At 47.9% G+C, this 23,290-nt stretch overlaps 2 protein-coding genes across 2 annotated transcripts; both read left to right on the plus strand.

Annotated features, from left to right (window-relative positions):
• The first annotated feature begins 314 nt into the window (after nt 1-314).
• LOC139399020 (cytoplasmic protein NCK2-like) lies at nt 315-13,688 on the plus strand. The gene is made up of 3 exons (XM_071144656.1): nt 315-552; nt 11,310-12,064; nt 12,365-13,688. The coding sequence occupies exons 1-3, from the start codon at nt 327-329 to the stop codon at nt 12,557-12,559; spliced, it is 1,176 nt and encodes a 391-aa protein (XP_071000757.1). The 5' UTR covers nt 315-326; the 3' UTR covers nt 12,560-13,688.
• Nucleotides 13,689-16,711: 3,023 nt separating this feature from the next.
• Nucleotides 16,712-20,754, plus strand: LOC139399019 (otospiralin-like). The gene is made up of 3 exons (XM_071144654.1): nt 16,712-16,775; nt 18,563-18,595; nt 20,561-20,754. The coding sequence occupies exons 1-3, from the start codon at nt 16,712-16,714 to the stop codon at nt 20,752-20,754; spliced, it is 291 nt and encodes a 96-aa protein (XP_071000755.1).
• Nucleotides 20,755-23,290: the final 2,536 nt, after the last annotated feature.

The following is a 23,290-nucleotide window of genomic DNA, read 5'->3' on the forward strand; positions in this document are numbered from 1 at the left end:
AAGGGCCTTGTTTTCCTAGCTATAGCACACAATATTTTACATCGTTTTTAAAGGGCCTTGTTTTCCTAGCTATAGCACACAATATTTTACATCGTTTTTAAAGGGCCTTGTTTTCCTAGCTATAGCACACAATATTTTACATCATTTTTAAAGGGCCTCGTTTTCCTAGCTATAGCACACAATATTTTACATTGTTTTTAAAGAGTTTTTGCCATGTAAAAATATTGCAATAAGGGCATCGTCACAGCCCTGCTGTTAACCCCACCCTGCCCTAACAGTATGTCTCTCTGTGTGTCTCTCTCTGTTCCAGAAGGACTCCATGAAAAATGACGGAGGAGGTGATAGTTATAGCCAAGTGGGACTACTCGGCTCAGCAGGAACAGGAACTTGACATCCGGAAAAACGAGCGGCTGTGGCTCCTGGATGACAGCAAGACGTGGTGGAAGGTGAGGAACACCTCCAACCGGACCGGCTACGTCCCCTCTAACTATGTGGAGAGGAAAAACAGCTTAAAGAAGGCCTCGCTGGTGAAAAACATCAAAGACACACTCGGTGAGTTGGGTTAAGTGTGTAGGTGGGTGGACGAGGGTGGGTGGGTGTGTGTGCGCGTGTGTGTATATACGTGTGTGTAAGACAGGGCATCTCTCTGCTGTTTCCTAGGGGTGCACAGAGGCGGTGCGGCACACACAATCTCGACATTGGGCTAAGTAGTGTGTGTGTGTGTGTGTGTGTTTTCTTCTCTGCTGTTTTCTAGGGGTGCCTCCACAGAGGCGTCTCACCTCATGTGATTAATGCGGATGAAACACTGTTAAATGCTTGACTACCTCACACACTTACACTCTCCAGTTAGCAATGATTTCTCAAGGATGGTGATTTGTAAACAGTATGTTTAATACAGGAGACGTTTGTTTTGTACGGCATCCCTTAGGCTATTCATTATCAGGCAAGGCGAAAGCTGGTGTGATCGATCAGGAGAAATTCCGGTATTGAAGCAGCTTTTGTTCAGGCGTTGAAGCGTCTTTTTCCAAGGTCAGAGGAGGTAAGGACTAATTAAATATGAAGTGCAGGGGTTTTCTTGGATGGACAACAGCTAGGATTAGCTGATCTCTGGTAATTCTCACTGTGGAATAATAGGGTAGAACTCTCACCCTTATTAGGCTAATGAATTAATCTCCGTTGGTGGAAACTAAGATGTTCATACTCGCAGAGAATTGGAGATCATTTCCAATGGCGCGAAAGGGCAAGATAATGGCCGACACTCAAGAGTGATACTAGGCAATGGGAACTAGACGTTGTGATGAGACAGAACCTTGCCATCCAATGTTATCAGTGAAGAATAGACGCCTGCATCAGAAATGCACAAGATAGATGAGACGTCGCACTGAAAGATTAGGATAACTAGCCAAGAGGATTTCTCCCACTGCCTTGCCTAGTTGTCAGAGGTTTTGACAGACAATGCAATTAAAAAAACCTGCAGTTTGCCTGTTCCCAGTGCACGCACACACACACACACACACACACACACACACACACACACACACACAAACACACACACACACACACACACACAGAGACCTAGTTGTTTGTTGTAAATGTTCCATTGCCATACTGACTTGCATTATCCCTTCCTTGCTAGCTAGCCAACTACGGTTAACTTACAGTCACGTCAAACAGTGCATCGAGAAATACAGCGTAGTAGCTGCATTTGCTTTGTTTAAGCTGTTTTCTAGTGACATTTATTTGGGTAGATCCATAACAATGAGCTAATGATGCACAATTTCCTGGCATAGAAAATGTGCTCTCTCATCAGGACACTTGTTCAGAGGAGCTAGCCAACAACACAGTAAACACTACGTTTCGTTTGACCTGTTCTCTGTTGACATTTGTTTGTATTTGTCTATAAAAATGATGCTGATTCATGATTTCGACTGGCTGAGAGGCTGCCTGTCTGTCTTGTCCTGACTCCCGACCCCGCCGACATGTTCATTACTATGGGACAGCTGGAGATCAAATGTCAATATTGAAACAATGTTGCAAATGTCAGAGAGACAGAGAGCTAGTTCAAATACAGATCTCCGCTATTGAAAACCTATTGCTATTCTGAAAGAAATGGGAGATCATGTCTAGATGCTTTTTACAGTGGAGATCAAGTTTATAAATTGTCTGGCTGGGCTGACGAGACAGTGAGATTGAACAGTGTAAATAGGCATTTCCACGTTATAGCTTTAGCCGGTGGTAACTTGTGGAATTAACACCGGATGGAATGCGGTTTTAACCAATCAGCGTCCAAGATTAGAGCCTCCCGATGTATAAATAGCGAGCAACCTGAGGGTGACTTCTGCTGCTAACAGTGACACATACTCTTCCCTATCAATCCAACCATTGATCAATTAATATAACCCTGGGGACACTGTTTAAAGGGGGAACTCTAAATCCACTACAGCTCTCTTTGTTCTCTGGGCCCAGAGCACTGAGAGCACTGAAATAATGTTGTCAGGCCTGTAGTGAGACAAAGAGCTTTTTGGCTTTGCACGCACGCACGCACGCACGCCACACACACAAAGCCAGATCACAGGAGCATAGCTGGAAGGGTTATTGAGGGTTATCTCTCTTTGAGATCGAGGCAGATGAACTGCTGTGAGGTGGGAGGCGAGTGTTACTGCTTTGTGCATTCCTCACACTCAAATACCATCAGGCTTACGTACTGTACACCGTGATTTCTAATGCGGACACACGCTTAAACATACGCTTAAACGCACACACGCCTTGAACGCACCCACACACACGTGAACTTGCCGACGGCTGTGTTCCTGTTGTATAGAATTGGTTGCATCCCCAATGGGGATGAGTAGAAATGTCAGAACATAAACCAATCATCTCCAGCCACCTGCTACAACCTTGGCTTCCTCCAAGGGCAACCCCTGTATGCGTGTGGCTGGACCTCCATCTGTTTTCTGATTGGTTATTACCAGGGTTACTTCAACCAGTATGCCTTCTCCAAGGCAGGTGGTATGCCTTGTTTTCACTGGAATAACCTGAGAGACAATATTAGCTTTAGTCACCAGTTGATTTGAATCCTACCTAGTGTAAGCTTACTTATTTGCTATGTTTATTTAGTCATTCATAAAGCGGTGTGTGTGTGTGTGTGTGTGTGTGTGTGTGTGTTCGTTCGTTCCATCCTAAGTAATCAGGTTTGTGCAGTACATAATCATCTCTAACCACCGAGGTGTTATAATTACCAACACAACTGCAGCCCTTTGTAGTGATTGAAATGAGCTCCGTTTCTGTGTTGGAGCTGGGTCTACTGATAGAGCTCCGTTTCTGTGTTGGAGCTGGGTCTACTGATAGAGCTCCGTTTCTGTGTTGGAGCTGGGTCTACTGATAGAGCTCCGTTTCTGTGTTGGAGCTGGGTCTACTGATAGAGCTCAGTTTCTGTGTTGGAGCTGGGTCTACTGATAGAGCTCCGTTTCTGTGTTGGAGCTGGGTCTACTGATAGAGCTCTGTTTCTGTGTTGGAGCTGGGTCTACTGATAGAGCTCCGTTTCTGTGTTGGAGCTGGGTCTACTGATAGAGCTCCGTTTCTGTGTTGGAGCTGGGTCTACTGATAGAGCTCCGTTTCTGTGTTGGAGCTGGGTCTACTGATAGAGCTCCGTTTCTGTGTTGGAGCTGGGTCTACTGATAGAGCTCCGTTTCTGTGTTGGAGCTGGGTCTACTGATAGAGCTCCGTTTCTGTGTTGGAGCTGGGTCTACTGATAGAGCTCCGTTTCTGTGTTGGAGCTGGGTCTACTGATAGAGCTCCGTTTCTGTGTTGGAGCTGGGTCTACTGATAGAGCTCCGTTTCTGTGTTGGAGCTGGGTCTACTGATAGAGCTCCGTTTCTGTGTTGGAGCTGGGTCTACTGATAGAGCTCCGTTTCTGTGTTGGAGCTGGGTCTACTGATAGAGCTCCGTTTCTGTGTTGGAGCTGGGTCTACTGATAGAGCTCCGTTTCTGTGTTGGAGCTGGGTCTACTGATAGAGCTCCGTTTCTGTGTTGGAGCTGGGTCTACTGATAGAGCTCCGTTTCTGTGTTGGAGCTGGGTCTACTGATAGAGCTCCGTTTCTGTGTTGGAGCTGGGTCTACTGATAGAGCTCCGTTTCTGTGTTGGAGCTGGGTCTACTGATAGAGCTCCGTTTCTGTGTTGGAGCTGGGTCTACTGATAGAGCTCCGTTTCTGTGTTGGAGCTGGGTCTACTGATAGAGCTCTGTTTCTGTGTTGGAGCTGGGTCTACTGATAGAGCTCCGTTTCTGTGTTGGAGCTGGGTCTACTGATAGAGCTCCGTTTCTGTGTTGGAGCTGGGTCTACTGATAGAGCTCCGTTTCTGTGTTGGAGCTGGGTCTACTGATAGGCATCCAGTGTGTTCTTAGCTCCCCATTGGGTGCCCGTCAGTATAGTGCTCTGCCTGTGGAAACGTTGGCTCCGTTCACCTTCCCACAGAGAATGGCCTGGTGCCAACCAACCCAGCTAGGATGAAACTCAACTCCATGTCCTCAGTTCATCTCAATGGAACAGTTCACATTGGCTGCCTCGGAAATAGGCACCCTGTTCCCTACATAGTGCACTACTTTTTTTTATATACCAGAGCTCAGGTCAAAAGTAGTGCACTATGTAGTGAATAGGGTGCCATTTGGGACACAGACAGTCTTGCCAACAGGAACCTTTCAAAACAACTAAAACTATAATCTATCTTAATGTTTCTTTACGGGCTATTGAATAATCATGACATTAAAGAAACATGAGTTGGGTAATGAACCAATAAGGCCCGAGGGGGTCTGGTTTATGGCCAATATACCACAGCTAAGGGCTGTTCTTAAGCATGACGCAGAGTGCCTGGATGTAGTAGCCCTTAGCCGTGGTATATTGGTCATATACCACAACCCGCAGAGGTGCCTTATTGCTTTTATAAACTGGTTACCAACATAATTAGATCAGTAAAAATAAATGTCTTTCTCGTCATACCCGTGGTGTGAGTCCGATATACCACGGCTGTCAGCCAATCAGCATCCAGGGCTTGAACCACCCAGTTTATAATGACAAATAAATCATGTTTGTCGAAGATGAGGCTAATTAAAATTGGTTGACATAAGGCAGTCAAGTAGATTTAATTTTGTTTAAATTAACCCTTCAAGTACAGTTGTCTGATGACGATATTTTTAAGAAATGACTCTTGCTTATCTGTGATTCTGTGAACAAGGTGGTTAACAGAGGCCTTTCCTCTTGATTAACTACATTCTTTATGAGTCTTGACACTCTGCAGACCTCATTCTGGTGTGCTACTTCCATTTGATTTGATGTTTTCTCTCTCATCATGTCATCCATCGTATTGCGGGTCGTGTTCAGGCCACTGTAAAAGCTATAGTTCGCTGGCCAATGGCTCTATCAATACGCTGTTCGACTATTCAGGGCTGGCAGTTGGACATTGTTGTTACGGATCGATTTGTTTCCATGCGAGGTTTATGTTTACGTTGTCTTTGCTTACAACTTCAGGGGCCCAATGTAGTATGCTGCTCAGGTAGGGGAGACGATGTGACTTCTAGCTAACCAGAGGGTTGCTGGTCAGTGGTAAATGTTAGCGTTTTGAAAATGTGTCTTTTCAAGCTGGTCGCATTGCAGGCCTGATATAAAGATCAAACTACGTTGTGTTCTGTCGGGAACTTGTGAGATGCGTTTGACAAACAGTGGTGCTCGGCTTACTCCCAGCCAGATGCAGCTACTGCTGAAGTTTCTTCCTATCTGATTGAAGAGAGTTGTCAAGGGATTTGTGTCTGTGATGGGCGATCTGAGGACAGTAGAACAGACGGAGAAATGGCTGCTCAGACAAGAATGGCTAAGGCTTGATTTGACAAGTGACAGAGAGCGACGGGGAGCCGTAGAGGGGTGTAGAGTTAAACGACTAGAGTATTGTCTGGGAGACGAGCACTCTCGTCTCCTCTACTCCCTCCATCCTACCAAACTATCTTCCTCTCCATCTTCCTCCATCCCTCTCTTCCTCTAAGTACACCCACACAGCTTTCCCAGCTATCATCCAGAACCCCCCCCCCCCCCGCCATTTACAGAAAATGAGTTCCCGTCAAACCTCAGATAATCATCTTACTCTGTTATTCATCAGTGATTGTGGGGTAGATATAGGTAGAAATAGCCTAGGTATTCGTTTACAGTATATCCTCCTTGTGCTGGAATTCAATTTCAGACCGAGGCACGGAGAAGAAAATCAGCTTAATGAAAATGGAATAAAGCGAAAGTTGTTGGCGAGTGATTCATTGGTCTCATACCACACCTTAAGTGAAGTGTCTCATTAGGAGAGAGAGGAAGGAGGGGGAGAGAGAGACAGAGTGGGAAGAGGGAGGGAGAGAGAGACATCGTTGGAGGAGAGAGAGGAGTAGGAGAGAGAAGAGGGAGCGAGTGAAAAGAGCGAGACAGACTGGGAGAGAGCGGAAGAGAGCATCGCTGCTTTCATGGACACCAAGTGCCACCTGGGCTCACATTCTTCTTGTGGATCACACTGCTACTTAATTGGTCCACCGCCCACCATGCTATTATCTATTATTGGAGACCATCAGCTTTATATTCCAAAGAGAACATTCTGACTAAGCACGGCCTGTTCCATTCATCAGCCCATGAAATGGGCCTATATCTGGGATTGATACTGAATAGCTTGGCATTCACTTCTCATCAAATGACTTTCTTTTCTCACTCCCCCAGTACCACTGCAGTAGCCATACATGATTAGTGTTACTCTGCAATCACCATTGTGCTACATTGAACAGTTGTCCCCAGGTCCTCCACATTGCTTCCCTGCAGCGAGCTGGATGGGGTTGTCCCTGGCCTGTTCTCCTTAATCAGCGTAAGTTAAGAGCGTATGGTTAAGCATCCATGAGTCAGCTGTATGGGTCCACACTGTGACTCGCCTTGGGCCTGGTGGAATTGATGGCTTGGTGAAGGCTCAATTGAATGGATGACTTGGTGTGGGCCCAGTTGAATGGATGACTTGGTGTGGGCCCAGTTGAATGGATGACTTGGTTGGGCCCAGTTGAATGGATGACTTGGTGTGGGCCCAGTTGAATGGATGACTTGGATTGGGCCCAGTTGAATGGATGACTTGGTGCCCAGTTGAATGGATGACTTGGTGTGGGCCCAGTTGAATGGATGACTTGGATTGGGCCCAGTTGAATGGATGACTTGGTGCCCAGTTGAATGGATGACTTGGTGTGGGCCCAGTTGAATGGATGACTTGGTGCCCAGTTGAATGGATGACTTGGTGTGGGCCCAGTTGAATGGATGACTTGGATTGGGCCCAGTTGAATGGATGACTTGGTGCCCAGTTGAATGGATGACTTGGTGTGGGCCCAGTTGAATGGATGACTTGGATTGGGCCCAGTTGAATGGATGACTTGGTGCCCAGTTGAATGGATGACTTGGTGTGGGCCCAGTTGAATGGATGACTTGGATTGGGCCCAGTTGAATGGATGACTTGGTGTGGGGCCAGTTGAATGGATGACTTGGTGTGGGGCCAGTTGAATGGATGACTTGGTGTGGGCCCAGTTGAATGGATGACTTGGATTGGGCCCAGTTGAATGGATGACTTGGTGCCCAGTTGAATGGATGACTTGGTGTGGGCCCAGTTGAATGGATGACTTGGTGTGGGCCCTGTTGAATGGATGACTTGGTGTGGGCCCAGTTGAATGGATGACTTGGATTGGGCCCAGTTGAATGGATGACTTGGTGCCCAGTTGAATGGATGACTTGGTGTGGGCCCAGTTGAATGGATGACTTGGATTGGGCCCAGTTGAATGGATGACTTGGTGCCCAGTTGAATGGATGACTTGGTGTGGGCCCAGTTGAATGGATGACTTGGTGCCCAGTTGAATGGATGACTTGGTGTGGGCCCAGTTGAATGGATGACTTGGATTGGGCCCAGTTGAATGGATGACTTGGTGCCCATTTGAATGGATGACTTGGTGTGGGCCCAGTTGAATGGATGACTTGGATTGGGCCCAGTTGAATGGATGACTTGGTGCCCAGTTGAATGGATGACTTGGTGTGGGCCCAGTTGAATGGATGACTTGGATTGGGCCCAGTTGAATGGATGACTTGGTGTGGGGCCAGTTGAATGGATGACTTGGTGTGGGGCCAGTTGAATGGATGACTTGGTGTGGGCCCAGTTGAATGGATGACTTGGATTGGGCCCAGTTGAATGGATGACTTGGTGCCCAGTTGAATGGATGACTTGGTGTGGGCCCAGTTGAATGGATGACTTGGTGTGGGCCCAGTTGAATGGATGACTTGGTGTGGGGCCAGTTGAATGGATGACTTGGTGTGGGGCCAGTTGAATGGATGACTTGGATTGGGCCCAGTTGAATGGATGACTTGGTATGGGCCCACTCTTTATTTTTTTGTATTTTACCCCCAATTTCAATCTTTTCTCATCGCTGCAACTCCAACTGGCTCGGGAGGCGAAGGTCGAGTCATGCGTCCTCCGAAACAAGACCCACCAAATCGCGTTCCTTAACCCTCCCGCTTAACCCAGAAGCCAGCCGCACCAATGTATCGGAGGAAACATCGTTCACCTGACGACCGAGGTCAGCGTGCAGGCACCCAGCCCGCCACAAGGAGTCGCTAGAGCACGATGAGCATAGTAAAGCCTCCCCCCGGCCAAACCCTCCCCTAACCCGGACGACGCTGGGCCAATTGTGCTTTACAATTGTGCTTTAGGCTCTCAAGGCATTTCCTCACGATTTATGCCTACTTAATTTAAAAAAATATCTTTCAGGTTCCAATTAGCGCTTGTTGTTGTCTAATTAGTATTGTCACTGTCACTGTGTTGCTTAGTGGGGGCGACTGTGAGTTAGTGTGTCGTTACTGTTGTGGTGTGTGAGCGCAACACAGAGTACCTTGTTTGTTGTTGCATGCTGCAGAGGAATGAGCATGAAAGTCATGGATCAGATGTCAGTTTGCTAAGGAAGGAAGGTGTGTCATCGCTTAGAAAAGTTGCGTGTGTTCATAGACAAGCATGTGTGTGTAAATGCCAATCTCCCTGCCTGCCACTTGATCTACAACCCTTGAAATGCCATCGGCCCTACCATGTAAAACAACAGCCCAGTACGCTCCAGTATGTAAAGCGAATGTTCGTTTTTTTCTTTATTTCATTGAATGCTATGACTGTGCCTCCTCCTCACAGTTTGTTGTGTGAGGGGTGGAATGGCCTGTTGATGGGAGATAGTTGTGACAGGGGCTAAGTGATGGTATTTCACCCCCCCCCCCCCCTCCCCTCCCACCTCTCAAGGTCACTGAAACGGAAGCAGCTTCTTACCCCAGTTTTCCCTGTGCCGCTGCCACTGGCCTTGCTGTGTCATGATGGAGGCTGATTCATGGAGACGAGGGCTGTCTTCTCGTCATTTCAACTCTGAGGGTGTATTATTCTGTATATTGTGGGTCTCATTTGACTCAGTTGGTCCGTCATGCTGTTCGTCTCCATGCTGTGTGTGTGTGTGTGTGTGTGTGTGTGTGTGTGTGTGTGTGTGTGTGTGTGTGTGTGTGTGTGTGTGTGTGTGTGTGTGTGTGTGTGTGTGTGTGTGTGTGTGTGTGTGTGTGTGTGTGTGTGTGTTTCTCAGTATGAGGATCTAGGCTAGTCTGTGATTGGGCCCAGGATCCTCTTCCGGACCAAAACAATACATTGAAATGTTTATTTAGTACTTTGGAAGTACATACCGGGCGTAACGGCAGTAAATGACAATAGTTGCAGGCAAACCGTATTTAGTGAGTGACATGTATTTTAACATTCTAGCGCTTGCAGACCGTGTGAATGGTAACTTTCTGGGCAGAGAGGAGATCTCGTCATTTACATCGACTCCTCTTTTTCACGAGGGTAGTACTATTACAGGAGACCCGGGGGGAGGTCTATGATTTAATCATGTTTTTCTGGTCCCACCGGCTTTGTGTCATCCTGTTATCTGTGTTGCGTGTAACTGGTCATGTGTAAGCTATGTGATGCTTCCCGTGAGCAGGTGTGTTTGTAATTGTGAGATGAGTTCCACATTTGAATACAAGTGTATGTCTCTGTGTGCGTGCAGCCCATCTCATCTCCAGGTTTGCGTGCTCTTGTATGTCTGCTAAGAACGGAGTGTTGCTGTTCACTCACAACAAAGACCCTCCTTGGTTGGCTGCGTGCTCCGTCAGAGCAGAAGGCCAGTTAAGCGTCAAGAACACAGAAGGTCAGAAAGCCTCGTTGTTTCATGCATGAGATGGGGAGTGGAGGAAGAGATGGAGGAAAGGGGTTGTTTGTGACCTTTCGGAGTGCTCCCCTACCTGGCTGAGAGGGTTGAGGTTAATTCTCTCCGACACTAGGCTTTAAATGGCAAGGATCCTCTTCCTTCTGCTTGCATTAGTGATTCTCTATATTGTCTTAAATAAATGTGTAAATGTTCAGAGAGCGAGTTAGAGGGATTGAGAGTCTAAAGTGAAAGGAGTAGTCTAATTTTCCGGGAGTAGTTTACAGTGGGGGACCGGTTTGGGGGGTTGTTATTAAAAGAGGTTAAAGGTTAATATTTTCCAGCAAGAGAGCCAACCGAACAAATGGTACCCTATTCCAAATGGTACCCTATTCCCTACATAATGCAATACCTTTGACCAGAGCCCTGTGTTTTGACCGAGGCCCATAGGGCTCTGGTCAGAAGTAGTGCACTATTTAGGGAATAGGGTGCCATTTTGGATGCAATCAATGTCCATCCTTCCGACCACTTCAGTGTCATCCGATCTGCGTTTCCTGTCTCCTAAACAACCTTCCTGCACAGTGGTCTGGTCAGTAGCTGCCTGAGAGGAATTAACATCGCCTGTCAATACCCAGAACCCCCCTTGTCTCTCCTCTGGCCTTACCTCCAGTTTCCTTCCAGCACTAATTACCCAGAACCCCTCTCTCCCCCCTTAACTCTGAAGTGTTTGCCTCCTTGGCTGTAGCCTCAGAGAGAGGTGGTGACCTCCTAACCCCGGACCATCCTCTACCAGCAGTACTAGGAGCTAATTAACTCAGCTTGCTGCTGCACTTCAGTTGCAGGCTGTTTTTTGAGTAGAGTAGCTGCCTGCTCAATCTCAATGACCATGTAGAGCTTTCTGTTTGGAGCCATTTTCTCTAGATGTACTACACTCTAGCCTCAGGACTTTTAACCTAATATGTTGAAGGGGGACTTTTTACTATGTTATTCTGCTCTGTTGTGGAACTACTGCTGAGATCTTCAATTTGTGGTATAAATAGTTATTTCTCTCTCTCCCTCTCTAAGGCCTGGGGAAGACGAAGAGGAAGACGAGTGCCCGCGATGCCTCGCCAACGCCCAGCACGGACGCAGAGTACCCGTCCAATGGTGGCGGAGGTAGCAGCGCCGAGCGTATCTACGACCTCAGCATCTCAGCCCTGGTCAAGTTCGCCTACGCGGCGGAGCGGGAAGACGAGCTGACACTGGTGAAGGGGTCAAGGGTCATTGTCATGGAGAAGTGTAGCGACGGCTGGTGGCGAGGGAGTTCTGAAGGTCGGGTAGGTTGGTTCCCCTCTAACTATGTCCTGGAGGAGGGAGAGGAGGAGACCGTCTCGGGGGACCTAAGCGGAGGTTACCCAGGGCAGGGGGCAGGGTCGGCAGGGGTGATCAACGGGACCACCAGGGCGCTCCACACTGTCCAGACGCTGTACCCTTTCAGCTCTGTGACAGACGAGGAGCTAAACTTTGAAAAGGGCGAAGTGATGGAGGTGCTGGAGAAACCGGAGAACGACCCTGAGTGGTGGCGGTGTCGGAACGCCCGTGGACAGGTGGGCCTGGTGCCAAAGAACTATGTGGTTATACTTAGCGACGATCCGGCCCCCGGGGGTGGGATGGGCTCGGGCCCCCACTCGCCCCAGATCAACTACACAGGGCCGGCCCGGGTGGGAAAGTTTGCCGGGAAGGACTGGTACTATGGGGGAGTGACCAGGCATCAGGCAGAGTGTGCGCTCAACGAGAGAGGAGGTCAGGGAGACTTCCTGGTCAGAGACAGCGAGTCATCGGTGAGTGGTCGAGAGAGAATTGTGATTGGTGGAAATGGGGGAAGAACAGTTGATTTGTGTTCCTGATGATGTATATAATGATGTACTCTATGGTTTACAATAGCCTTATCATACTGTGTTTTGAGCTGTTTTTATTGGGAAAGCTTTCTTGAGGGAAACTGCATTAATTCAGTGGGATGGGTGGACTTTACAGTAGATTTATATCCCCCTCTAGTGGCTTAAGAATGAAACTCCATGGCAATAATCATCCATTTCTTATCTCTCTCTCTCTCTCTCTCTCTCTCGCTCTCTCTCTCCCAGCCCAGTGATTTCTCCGTGTCCCTCAAGGCGATGGGAAAGAACAAGCACTTCAAGGTTGCGCTGGCGGAGGGGGTCTACTGTATCGGCCAGAGACGCTTCAGCAGCATGGACGAACTGGTGGAGCATTACAAAAAAGCCCCGATCTTCACCAGCGAACATGGAGACAAACTCTACCTGGTCAAACCGCTGCTGTGACCACACACACACACACACACACATGCATACACGCACACTCACACACACACACACACAATCCGGACCCCGGTACTCGGCCTGGCCTAACAACAAGCCTTATTACTGGACTTGCCACTGACTGATTTGAGCACAGCAATATCCACTGCTCTGCCCATGCCCCTTCAATACAACAGTTAGCACATAGAGCGACTCAAATGGTATATGTTGGCCGCCGTAGCTCAGATTCCTCTCAGAATAGTGACATCGAGTCCTGTCCAGAAGTGTCCAGAGAACGCCTTCACTAAGGGATCGTCTGTAAGCATCTGCTCTTGGTCTTGGCTGACAACTCCACCTCCTAGTAAAGCCCTGCCAGTGCCTCTAGGTTTTAGGAGTGAGCACGGATGGGGATTTACAGTCAATGGTTCCTTCACAACAGCTACATACACCATGAACGTGAATATTTAATGTGTTGACATTGACATCACATTATCACTGGAGACCTTTTTATTTTTTGGGGGGAGGGGGGGGGGACAAATGGGAGGAGAGAAACAGCTCTTCTCTTTTTGCTTGTCTCCAGTCGGTGTTGTTGCTTTGTCTGTCGTTATCGAGCGACCCGTCGTTTGCAGAAAGTAGTATTACGTTTCCATAAAGACTGTTGTACCAGAAAGAAAGGCACCACAACTGGCACTGCATTAACCAGATAAGGAAAGGACGCCCTCTGTAGGTGTATTGTGGAATGGACACTGTCAGTAAGCTGTGTTGAATGTCCGTGGATGTGTACCAGCCACACCCTCCTACTGCTCAAATGTTCCCCCGAACGTTCTCTTCGAATCTCTCCTCAGCGTCCGGGTGAAAACGTCGCTGACCGAGGACAGAGATTCAAGAGCGATAAGAAAACGTTTTGTGGGTTGTCTGTTTGCCAGTGAAAGTCTGTTCAACATTTTGTTTCCTGCTTTTAAAAAAGAAAAACTGTCTTAATGTTACTGAGCACTGTTATTTAAATCTTGTTTTCAGCTCTGTATGTATATTTAAAAAGAAGAATAAGGTGAATATTATATGAATTTAGATACAGCTAAAAGGTACTGTACTCCAAGACGGTGTGGTGACTGAGGAATGAAATACTTTTGTTCAATTAAACGTTTTTCCAAAATAAGTTTTCTGGTTGCATTTGTCTGCCGTGTGTCATTTTATTCCCTTTCACCTTTTTAAAAGATTGTATTCTAATTGAACAAGATTGAACATTCAAATAGCGTTTCTGTATTTACCCTCTTCCACCAACAGATGGCAATGTTACTGCAGGTAGGATTTCATCATTTCAGGACCTGAAGGCCCATCCTGATGCAAGAGCTTTCGGTAACCACAAAAGTGCTTGCTTCCTTTACGTCTTGCCAGATCGTTTGGAATGTGTCTCCTTAATCCTGATACGGCATGAGATCTGGGGGGGGGGTGTATTGTTTGTCTCAATTGGCACCCTATGGGCCCTGGTCAAAAGTGGTGGATTATTTAGGTAGTAGGATGTCATTTGGGAAGCAGACACTGCTTCTATTACCATACAAACTAACCCATGGTAGCCACGTTGTCTCTTTCCGAGAGATAAATGAGTGTAGATATAAACTCAGCAAAAAAATAAATGTCCTCTCACTGTCAACTGCATTTATTTTCAGCAAACTTAACATGTGTAAATATTTGTATGAATATATCAAGATTCAACAACTGAGACATAAACTGAACAAGTTCCACAGACATGTGACTAACAGAAATGGAATAATGTGTCCCTGAACAAAGGGGGGGGGGGGGGGGCAAAATCAAAAGCAACAGTCAGTATCTGGTGTGGCCGCCATCTGCATTGAGTCATGGACTGCACCAGATTTGCCAGTTCTTGCTGTGAGATGTTACCCCACTCTTCCATCAAGGCACCTGTAAGTTCCCGGATATTTCTGGGAGGAAACGGGTACCAGACGTGCTCAATGGGAATGAGATCCGGGCTCTTCACTGGCCATAGCAGAACACTGGCATTCCTCTCTTGCAGGAAATCACGCACAGAACGAGCAGTATGGCTGGTGGCATTGTCATGCTGGAGGGTCGTGTCAGGATGAGCCTGCAGGAAGGGAACCACATGAGGGAGGAGGATGTCTTCCCTGTAACGCACGGCGTTGAGATTGCCTGCAATGACAACAAGCTCAGTCCGATGATGCTGTTACACACCACCCCAGACCATGACGGACCCTCCATCTCCAAATCGATCCTGCTCCAGAGTGTAGGCCTCGGTGTAATGCTCATTCCTTCAACGATAAACTCACCATCACACCTGGTGAGACAAAACCGCGACTCGTCAGTGAAGAGCACTTTTTGCCAGTCCTGTCTGGTCCAGCAACAGTGGGTTTGTGCCCATAGGCGACTTTGTTGCCGGTGATGTCTGGTGAGGACCTGCCTTACAACAGGCCTACAAGCCCTCATTCCAGCCTCTCTCAGCCTATTGCGGACAGTCTGAGCACTGATGGAGGGATTGTGCATTCCCAGTGTAAATCGGGCAGTTGTTGTTCCCATCCTGTACCTGTCCTGCAGGTGTGATGTTCGGATGTACCGATCCTGTGCATGTGTTGTTACACGTGGTCTGCCACTGCGAGGACAACGGGCTGTCCGTTCTGTCTCCCTGTAGCGCTGTCTTAGGCATCTCACAGAACGGACATTGCAGTTTATTGCCCTGGCTACATCTGCAGTCCTCATGCCTCCTTGCAGCATGACTAAGGCACGTTCACGCAGATGAGCAGGGACTCTGGGCATCTTTATTTTGGTGTGTTTCAGAGTCAGTAGAAAGGCCTCTTTAGTGTCCTAAGTTTTCATAACTCTGACCTTAATTGCCTACCGTCTGTAAGCTGTTAGGGTCTTAACGACCGTTCCACCCTTTACAATGAAGATCTCTGAAGTTATTTGGATTTTTTCGAATTATCTTTGAAAGACAGGGTCCTGAAAAAGGGACGTTTCTTTTTTTGCTGAGTTTAGCTAGCCAGATCCAGTACAGGTGTTGCCGAGGCGTAATGCTCCTGTACAGCTCCTCAGGGACAAACGGAGGTAAATGTGGACTGTATTTGAGGCCCCCGTTGTGGTCGTCTGTGGTTGAGGCAGTGGAGACCTACATAAAGGGGAACCAAGAGAGAACACAATCCTTGGCTCCCAGATACAATATGTGAAAGACCATGTAGGGTTTGTATAGTTTGTCTTTTAGAATATTATAATGTATCTAGCCATTTAGCAGACACTTTTATCCAACGTCACAAATTGCATACATTTTAATATGGGGGTTACAAAAACAATGTAGGTCATGAACTTTTGTCACTTTCAAGATCAAGATGTGCAGGTATTGATCGAACATTTTGCTGTACATGAAAGGATGATTGATGATTGTGTTTCATTAAATGAATGGACACATTTTCACAGCCATAATATTGCCATGCTCGGGAGCATAAGCAATGGCAAGTTATCTAGACGGGTACAATTTGTCTGCATCGGACCTAGTTGGTGAGGGGTAAGAGAGTGTTGACATTCCCCTGCTCCCCCTCTCCCCCCTCTCCCCTTCGTCCACAAAGGAAGCCTTTCAGTCCGTTGACATGTCTGCCTCAGGTGTAAGAAGTGGAGACTGGGTAGGAAAGAGAGGGCGGTGGGTTCGGATGTAAGGTATGGCATGTGGATCTGAAGTGTGAAGGACCAACATATCCTGGACAGCTCTGTTAACTGTATCTGTCCTCCCATCCAGGTTCTGGGTATATCTGGACATACACACGCTACACACACACACACACACTCGCCCAGAGCAAGAGGACCAAGAGCCCGGATCCAGCACCAGGTACCTGTATCAGTGTAAATGAAGATTGTTTATTGATTTTGTTTTGGGTGTTTTTTATCTGTTTATTGGGGGGGGGGGGTGCCAACATTGCACCTGCTACAAAATGTGAAATGTACCTTCAAATGTTACATGTAGCTCTTAGTCTGCTTACTTGATTCAAACCTTCTTTGTTGTATCCTTCTGTTGTCCTCTGACACAACTCCTCTCCCCGAGAGAAACCTTAAGATGTTACAGAACAAGCAAAACCATGCGGGGGTAAAAGCTGTGACAATTTCTCACAGTTTGTGGTTGTGTTTCTGTCTTTGTGCGGCCTACCACAGTGCAAAACCATGCCTCGTCTTTGTGTCTCAATGCTGCTCTGGGTCGTCCTGCTGGGTCTCCTCTCTCTAATAGGTAAGTCAGCCTGTTAGCACTCTACAGAGCGGAGAGTCTCCGAGCCTGTGCCGTTTTCATTTTCAGTGATATTCTCTAATCTCTTCAGTGTCATTTTAACCTATTTTGCGCATTAGGGTAGTATTGGATTGTGATGTGTACTTGGATAAAACTCAAGTCTGAAGTGGTGGTGGCGGCCTCCTTTCTTCAATTCATCTCTCCAAAATCTCTGTGGGCCTGGTTTGAAAGAACGGAGAAAAGTTCACTAGCTCTCTCCTGGGTTCTCGGCTCCGTGTGCTGTAGATGGATAAGAGGAGATGGAGAGAGGAATCCTCCACGATTGAGATGTTGTATGTTACATCTGAAGGAGACTGTTATTGGCCTGCTGTTGTCTCTTACCGCAGTCTGGAGCATCTCTCGGAAACCGTCAGCTGGAACTAATTACCTCGGAGATGCAGCCGGACAGTCAGTCAATTTGTTTCCCTGGAGGGAATGTTGTCCATTAGTTCACTAGGAATGTAACCTTCTGACAAACTACTCTGACATTTCAACAGCCGGTACAGTCAACAGCAGCAGATAAAAGAACGTTATTGATTATAGTGTTTTTACTGGGTTCTGTCTCACTGCATCAACTGTGAAGTTTAGTCCTCAACATGTCTCTTTACATTGTTTATAGCTGCACATTTTTTCTGTCAACTTGGGTTTTACTGTGGAATGTGAGGAGAAAGTTTTGAAGGTTTTTCTTTCAAATGAAACGGATGCCCTCCCATGATATACCTGTGTTCTTTATATTGGTATGAGGACAGTTGGTACCATTTCTTCAACAGCACACCACAATACTGTATATTTAATTGAGCAGCGCTTCTTCCTGCTTGCCAACACAATGCATGTGCAGTATTGGCTATTCAGAGACATAGATCTTTTGTCACAACATCCCTCCAAGATATTTGATTGAGTGGAAATGACGTTGTTTTGATGAAAAGCGTCTGGTTGTGGGTCAGAATAGACCAGTCGCAGGTCATTCCCTTCTTTTGCTTTCTCCCTCTTTTGTTTTCATTGAGACGGTAGAAGTATTACACTGTGTGCCTGCCTACCTTGCTTAGCTCTCTCTAGTCTCTGTTGACCAAGCTGAGCGTTTATCTTTCCCCTCCCCTATGTATCTTCCCAGACCTGGGTCCAAATACTATTCAAGATTTTTCTAACACGTTTAGCGTTTGCTTCGGTCTGCCTGGAGTGCCAGATGGGCAGGGTTTGTATTTTTCAGACTATTCTATTGGTTCTACTGTGCCAGGCAAGCTCAATTAAGCCCAGATAAACCATGTTGAAATGTATTCAAATAGTGTTTGAACCCAGGTCTGTTTCTCTCCACTGGGCTTTACCTTCTTCTTTGATCTGCCGCGACCTTCCTATCCTCTGAGGAGATTTAATAAAGGCTGTGAATGTCTGAATGTCAGAGCAGTCCAGGGCCAGGCGCAGCACATGGCACTTAGCAGTCAGCCGCTCCATATCCTCTTCATCCCCTGTCTTACACCCCACTGCCTCTGTCTCCCTCTCTCTGTCCGCAACACCCCCGTCTGCTAATCTGCTGCTGCCTGCCCAGCATGTTGGGCAATGTCAGAGATAGAGACAAGGAGGGAGAGAGAGTTGATAGACAGAGATTAATTAAAAAAAAGCACTCCTCAGTTAGACTTATTCACTATCTCTGTTTTGTATCAAGTCACCCATCAACAGGGCTGTGTGAGTCACCATGAAGACCCATATGGTGCCTTCGGTCTGAATAATTCCTGTCTTTTCTCCCTCGAACTCAGGGGCTGAGGAAACAGCAGGAGAAGAAGGCAAAGGTGAGTGTGGGAGACTGGGTAACCAGGGGTTACCAAGATGGGGTTGGATTCAATCAAACCAGCCCTAGAGATGTTGATTCAATATTTTGAGTTGTGCAACTATAGCTTGAAGACATACACTGAGTGGACAAAACATTAGGAACACCTGCTCTTTCCATGACAGACTGACCAGCTGATTCCAGGTGAACGCTATGATCCCTTATCGATGTTACTTGTTAAATCCACTTCAATCAGTGTAGATGAAGGGGAGGAGACAAGTTAAAGAAGGATTTTTAAGCCTTGAGACCATTGAGACATGGATGTATTGTGTATGTGTGCCATTCAGAGGGTGAATGCGCCAGACAAAATATTTAAGTGGCTTTGAACGGGGTATGGTCGTAGGTGCCAGGTGCACAGGTTTCAGTTGGTCAAGAACTGCCACGCTGCTGTTTTTCACACTCAACAGTTTCCCGTGTGTATTAAGAATGGTTCACCGCTCAAAGGACATCCAGCCAACTTGACACAACTGTGAGAAGCATTGGAGGCAACATGGGCCAAGCATCCCTGTGGAACACCTTGTAGAGTCATTGCCTTGATGAATTGAGGCTGTTCTGAGGGCAAAGGAATGGGGGGGGGGGGGGGCGCAACTCAATATTAGGAAGGTGTTCTTAATGTCCTGTGCATTCAGTGTATGTACACACACAGCAAGGGACCAGGGGAGAGGTCAGAGGGACAGATGTGAGAGAGGTCAGAGGGACAGATGTGAGGGAGGTCAGAGGGACAGATGTGAAAGAGGTCAGAGGGACAGATGTGAGAGAGGTCAGAGGGACAGATGTGAGGGAGGTCAGAGGGACAGATGTGAGGGAGGTCAGAGGGACAGATGAGAGGGAGGTCAGAGGGACAGACGTGAGGGAGGTCAGAGGGACAGACGTGAGAGAGGTCAGAGGGACAGACGTGAGAGAGGTCAGAGGGACAGACGTGAGGGAGGTCAGAGGGACAGATGTGAGGGAAGTCAGAGGGACAGACGTGAGAGAGGTCAGAGGGACAGACGTGAGAGAGGTCAGAGGGAGAGACGTGAGAGAGGTCAGAGGGAGAGACGTGAGAGAGGTCAGAGGGACAGCTGTGAGAGAGGTCAGAGGGATAGATGTGAGAGAGGTCAGAGGGAGAGACGTGAGAGAGGTCAGAGGGACAGCTGTGAGAGAGGTCAGAGGGATAGATGTGAGAGAGGTCAGAGGGACAGATGTGAGAGAGGTCAGAGGGACAGATGTGAGAGAAGACTTCCTTGGTGCCTCCACACTACATGGTGTTGTTCCTTATCATATTCCTACAGTCACTCACACCGTTGTGTTATGTTTGAGTTGGGAGCTGTGGAGTGTTGTTGTCCCAGCCTGCTTTCCCAACGTGGACCAGGCCCTCTCTCCCACCACCCCACAGTGAGAGGCCTGTCTCTGGGCTTAGGGGATGTCCGGCGCCGCTCGCCCCTGACTGGTCTTTAATCAACCATAAGCCTGAGATGCTCAACGGGGGATTTGATTTCAATTCGAAGACGAGCCGTTTTTTTACAAGGTATTATATTGACTTTGGTTAAAGGAATGCGGCTTAAGCTCAGGTTGTAGTGAAGGGGTGACAGAGAGGTGAACACGGAGAAATGAACGGGGCTGCTATGGTTGGTGTAGCAGGGAGGAAGGCTGGGAAGTGGGAAAATTGCCAGAGTAGATTTTCCCATTGGTGAGGCAGACTTCCCTTCAGCAAAGGTTCCGTACAGTGGTTCTATCACTGTCACAAACACACATGTATAATCAATTAATACAGATTGTGTGTTGATTGTGTATTATACTGAAAATAATGTATGTAGTAAACGGCTATCAATCCATGTCAAGTTGTGTCATGTGACCAGTCTTAGTGAAGTGCAGTATCATTCACTCAGCCTCTGATTGGTTCCCTTTTGACGTCCTCTTCTCTTCTTGTGCTCTCATTGGTTCCCAGCAGCAGATTTGGGGCGTGAGAAGCGCAGCATGCCCAACTGGGCTCTGACCTCCTCTGACTTCTTCGGCTGGGTGGAGGCTCTGCGCGAGTACGCTGGTTATGAGAAGATTGAAGACCTGTCCAGAACCTTCTGGGCACACTTCCCCTCCGCCAGCCGCCTGGGCTATGAGCTGTCCGACCCTGACGAGGAGTGACCACAACCACAAATATAAAAACTGGTGAAGGATCAGTTTAGCCTTTTTTAGATCTAAAATAATAAGTGTATATGGACAGGGGGACAGAGTAGGAATGCTGATCTAAGATCAGGCCCCACTGTCCATGTAATCTGATGACTTGTGATCTAAAATAAAGAAACTGATCCTAGATCAGCACTCCTTCTCTGAGACGTTTTATGATTACAGGACCAGAACTAGAACCAACATCTCTCTACTGCATGCAAGTAGTGTAGAATATAGAGGCTTACTCTATGTCCCCAGAGGACCCTGGAAAAGACATGCATTGACACTCACCAAAGAGGAGAAAGGGAGGGGATGGAATGTCTGCATGGAGGTCATGTGATGCTCAGTACTGTACGTGGGATAGACAGAGAACACACGCTGACACCAGATCAGGCCTCTCATACACTTGACTTGTTTTGTGTCCATGAACAATAAATCTGCCTGCGTTCTGTGTGTGAAACTGCTTTTCCACGACCCAATTAAACTCCCAGGGCCCTGGAGATTTAATTATTGTGAATAGTCTGTTTCTTTAAACTTGTCTTGCCGCTGCATGCTAAGCTCTCCTCCCAAAAGATGTGCGTTAAAGTTGTTAAACAATTGATTCATGGAAAAGTACAATCGTGCAGCAGCTATCAACATGTTTGTCAGAATCCTGGCTCGCTTGAAACTACTACTCGGGTCTAGTTTCCCGAACACAGATTTGGTTTATTTTTGGACTAAAAATAACTTGCTTACTAGGCTTAATCCATGTAATCAACCCTATGCAAATCCACATACCAGAGATGTCTGTAACTATTGAGTGATTCAAAGAGCAGTGATGTGGGCGTGTTTGAATACGCCAATAATTAATTTTTTATCTCTTCATATGTGTGTTCTTTCCCCTGGCAGGCAGCTACTGCATGTTGAGAGAGATCAGAGAGAGGCAGTGAATATGACATGCCGTGTAGTGGTGTGCAGTGGCAGGGAACAGGGCATGCTGTGGAGCGGTGTGCAGTGGCAAGGAATAGGGCATGCTGTGTAGTGGTGTGCAGTGGCAAGGAATAGGGCATGCTGTGTAGTGGTGTGCAGTGGCAGGGAACAGGGCATGCTGTGTAGTGGTGTGCAGAGGCAGGGAACAGGGCATGCTGTGGAGCGGTGTGCAGTGGCAGGGAACAGGGCATGCTGTGTAGTGGTGTGCAGTGGCAGGGAACAGGGAATGCTGTGTAGTGGTGTGCAGTGGCAGGGAACAAGGCATGCTGTGGAGCGGTGTGCAGTGTCAGGGAACAGGGCATGCTGTGTAGTGGTGTGCAGTGGCAGGGAACAGGGCATGCTGTGTAGCGGTGTGCAGTGGCAGGGAACAGGGCATGCTGTGTAGTGGTGTGCAGTGGCAGGGAACAGGGCATGCTGTGGAGCGGTGTGCAGTGGCAAGGAACAGGGCATGGTGTGCAGTGGCAGGGAACAGGGCATGCTGTGTAGTGGTGTGCAGTGGCAGGGAACAGGGCATGCAGTGGAGCGGTGTGCAGTGGCAAGGAACAGGGCATGGTGTGCAGTGGCAGGGAACAGGGCATGCTGTGTAGTGGTGTGCAGTGGCAGGGAACAGGGCATGCTGTGGAGCGGTGTGCAGTGGCAAGGAACAGGGCATGGTGTGCAGTGGCAGGGAACAGGGCATGCTGTGTAGTGGTGTGCAGTGGCAGGGAACAGGGCATGCTGTGGAGCGGTGTGCAGTGGCAAGGAACAGGGCATGGTGTGCAGTGGCAGGAAACAGGGCATGCTGTGTAGTGGTGTGCAGTGGCAGGGAACAGGACATGGTGTGTAGTGGCGTGCAGTGGCAGGGAACAGGGCATGCTGTGTAGCGGCGTGCAGTGGCAGGGAACAGGGCATGCTGTGTAGCGGCGTGCAGTGGCAGGGAACAGGGCATGCTGTGTAGCGGCGTGCAGTGGCAGGGAACAGGGCATGCTGTGTAGCGGTGTGCAGTGGCAGGGAAAAGGGCATGCTGTGTAGTGGTGTGCGGAGTGATCACGCAACATGGGGGGAAACTTTATCCTTAATAACACACACTTTAAAGAAGAAGCTCTCCCCCAGTTGCCATGGTAACAGGTGGACGGAGGGGATAGGATAGGTGGATGTAGAGTGGTTATAAAGGATGGGCCCCAGACCCAAGGGATGACGTCAGGTTAAGATGGTGTGTATCATCCTCATAGCCATAGATACACAATACACCTAAACACTTATCTACGGCTGCCGGTTCTAAGAAATCACGCACAAAAGGAGCATTGAGAAGCTCTGTGTTGTGTACAAATCTCATGAAGCGTGACCTTTCTCCTATTTCTTCGAATCTACCCAGCTTAAGTGTTAGTTATTCCCCCAGTGTGTGTGTGTGAGAGAGTGAAAGAGCGCTTTTTTGCCCATCTCTGTGACTTCTCTTTGAACCCTGTTTCACACTAGAGACCTGCCCTGAGCTGAGTGCAGGTGTTCCTTCCTCTCCCAGGAGCACAGTCAGGAATGCAGACTGAGCATCTCACTTTCAGGGTAC

This window comes from Oncorhynchus clarkii, unplaced genomic scaffold, assembly GCF_045791955.1.
Source record: "Oncorhynchus clarkii lewisi isolate Uvic-CL-2024 unplaced genomic scaffold, UVic_Ocla_1.0 unplaced_contig_8070_pilon_pilon, whole genome shotgun sequence".
NCBI lineage: Eukaryota > Metazoa > Chordata > Actinopteri > Salmoniformes > Salmonidae > Oncorhynchus > Oncorhynchus clarkii.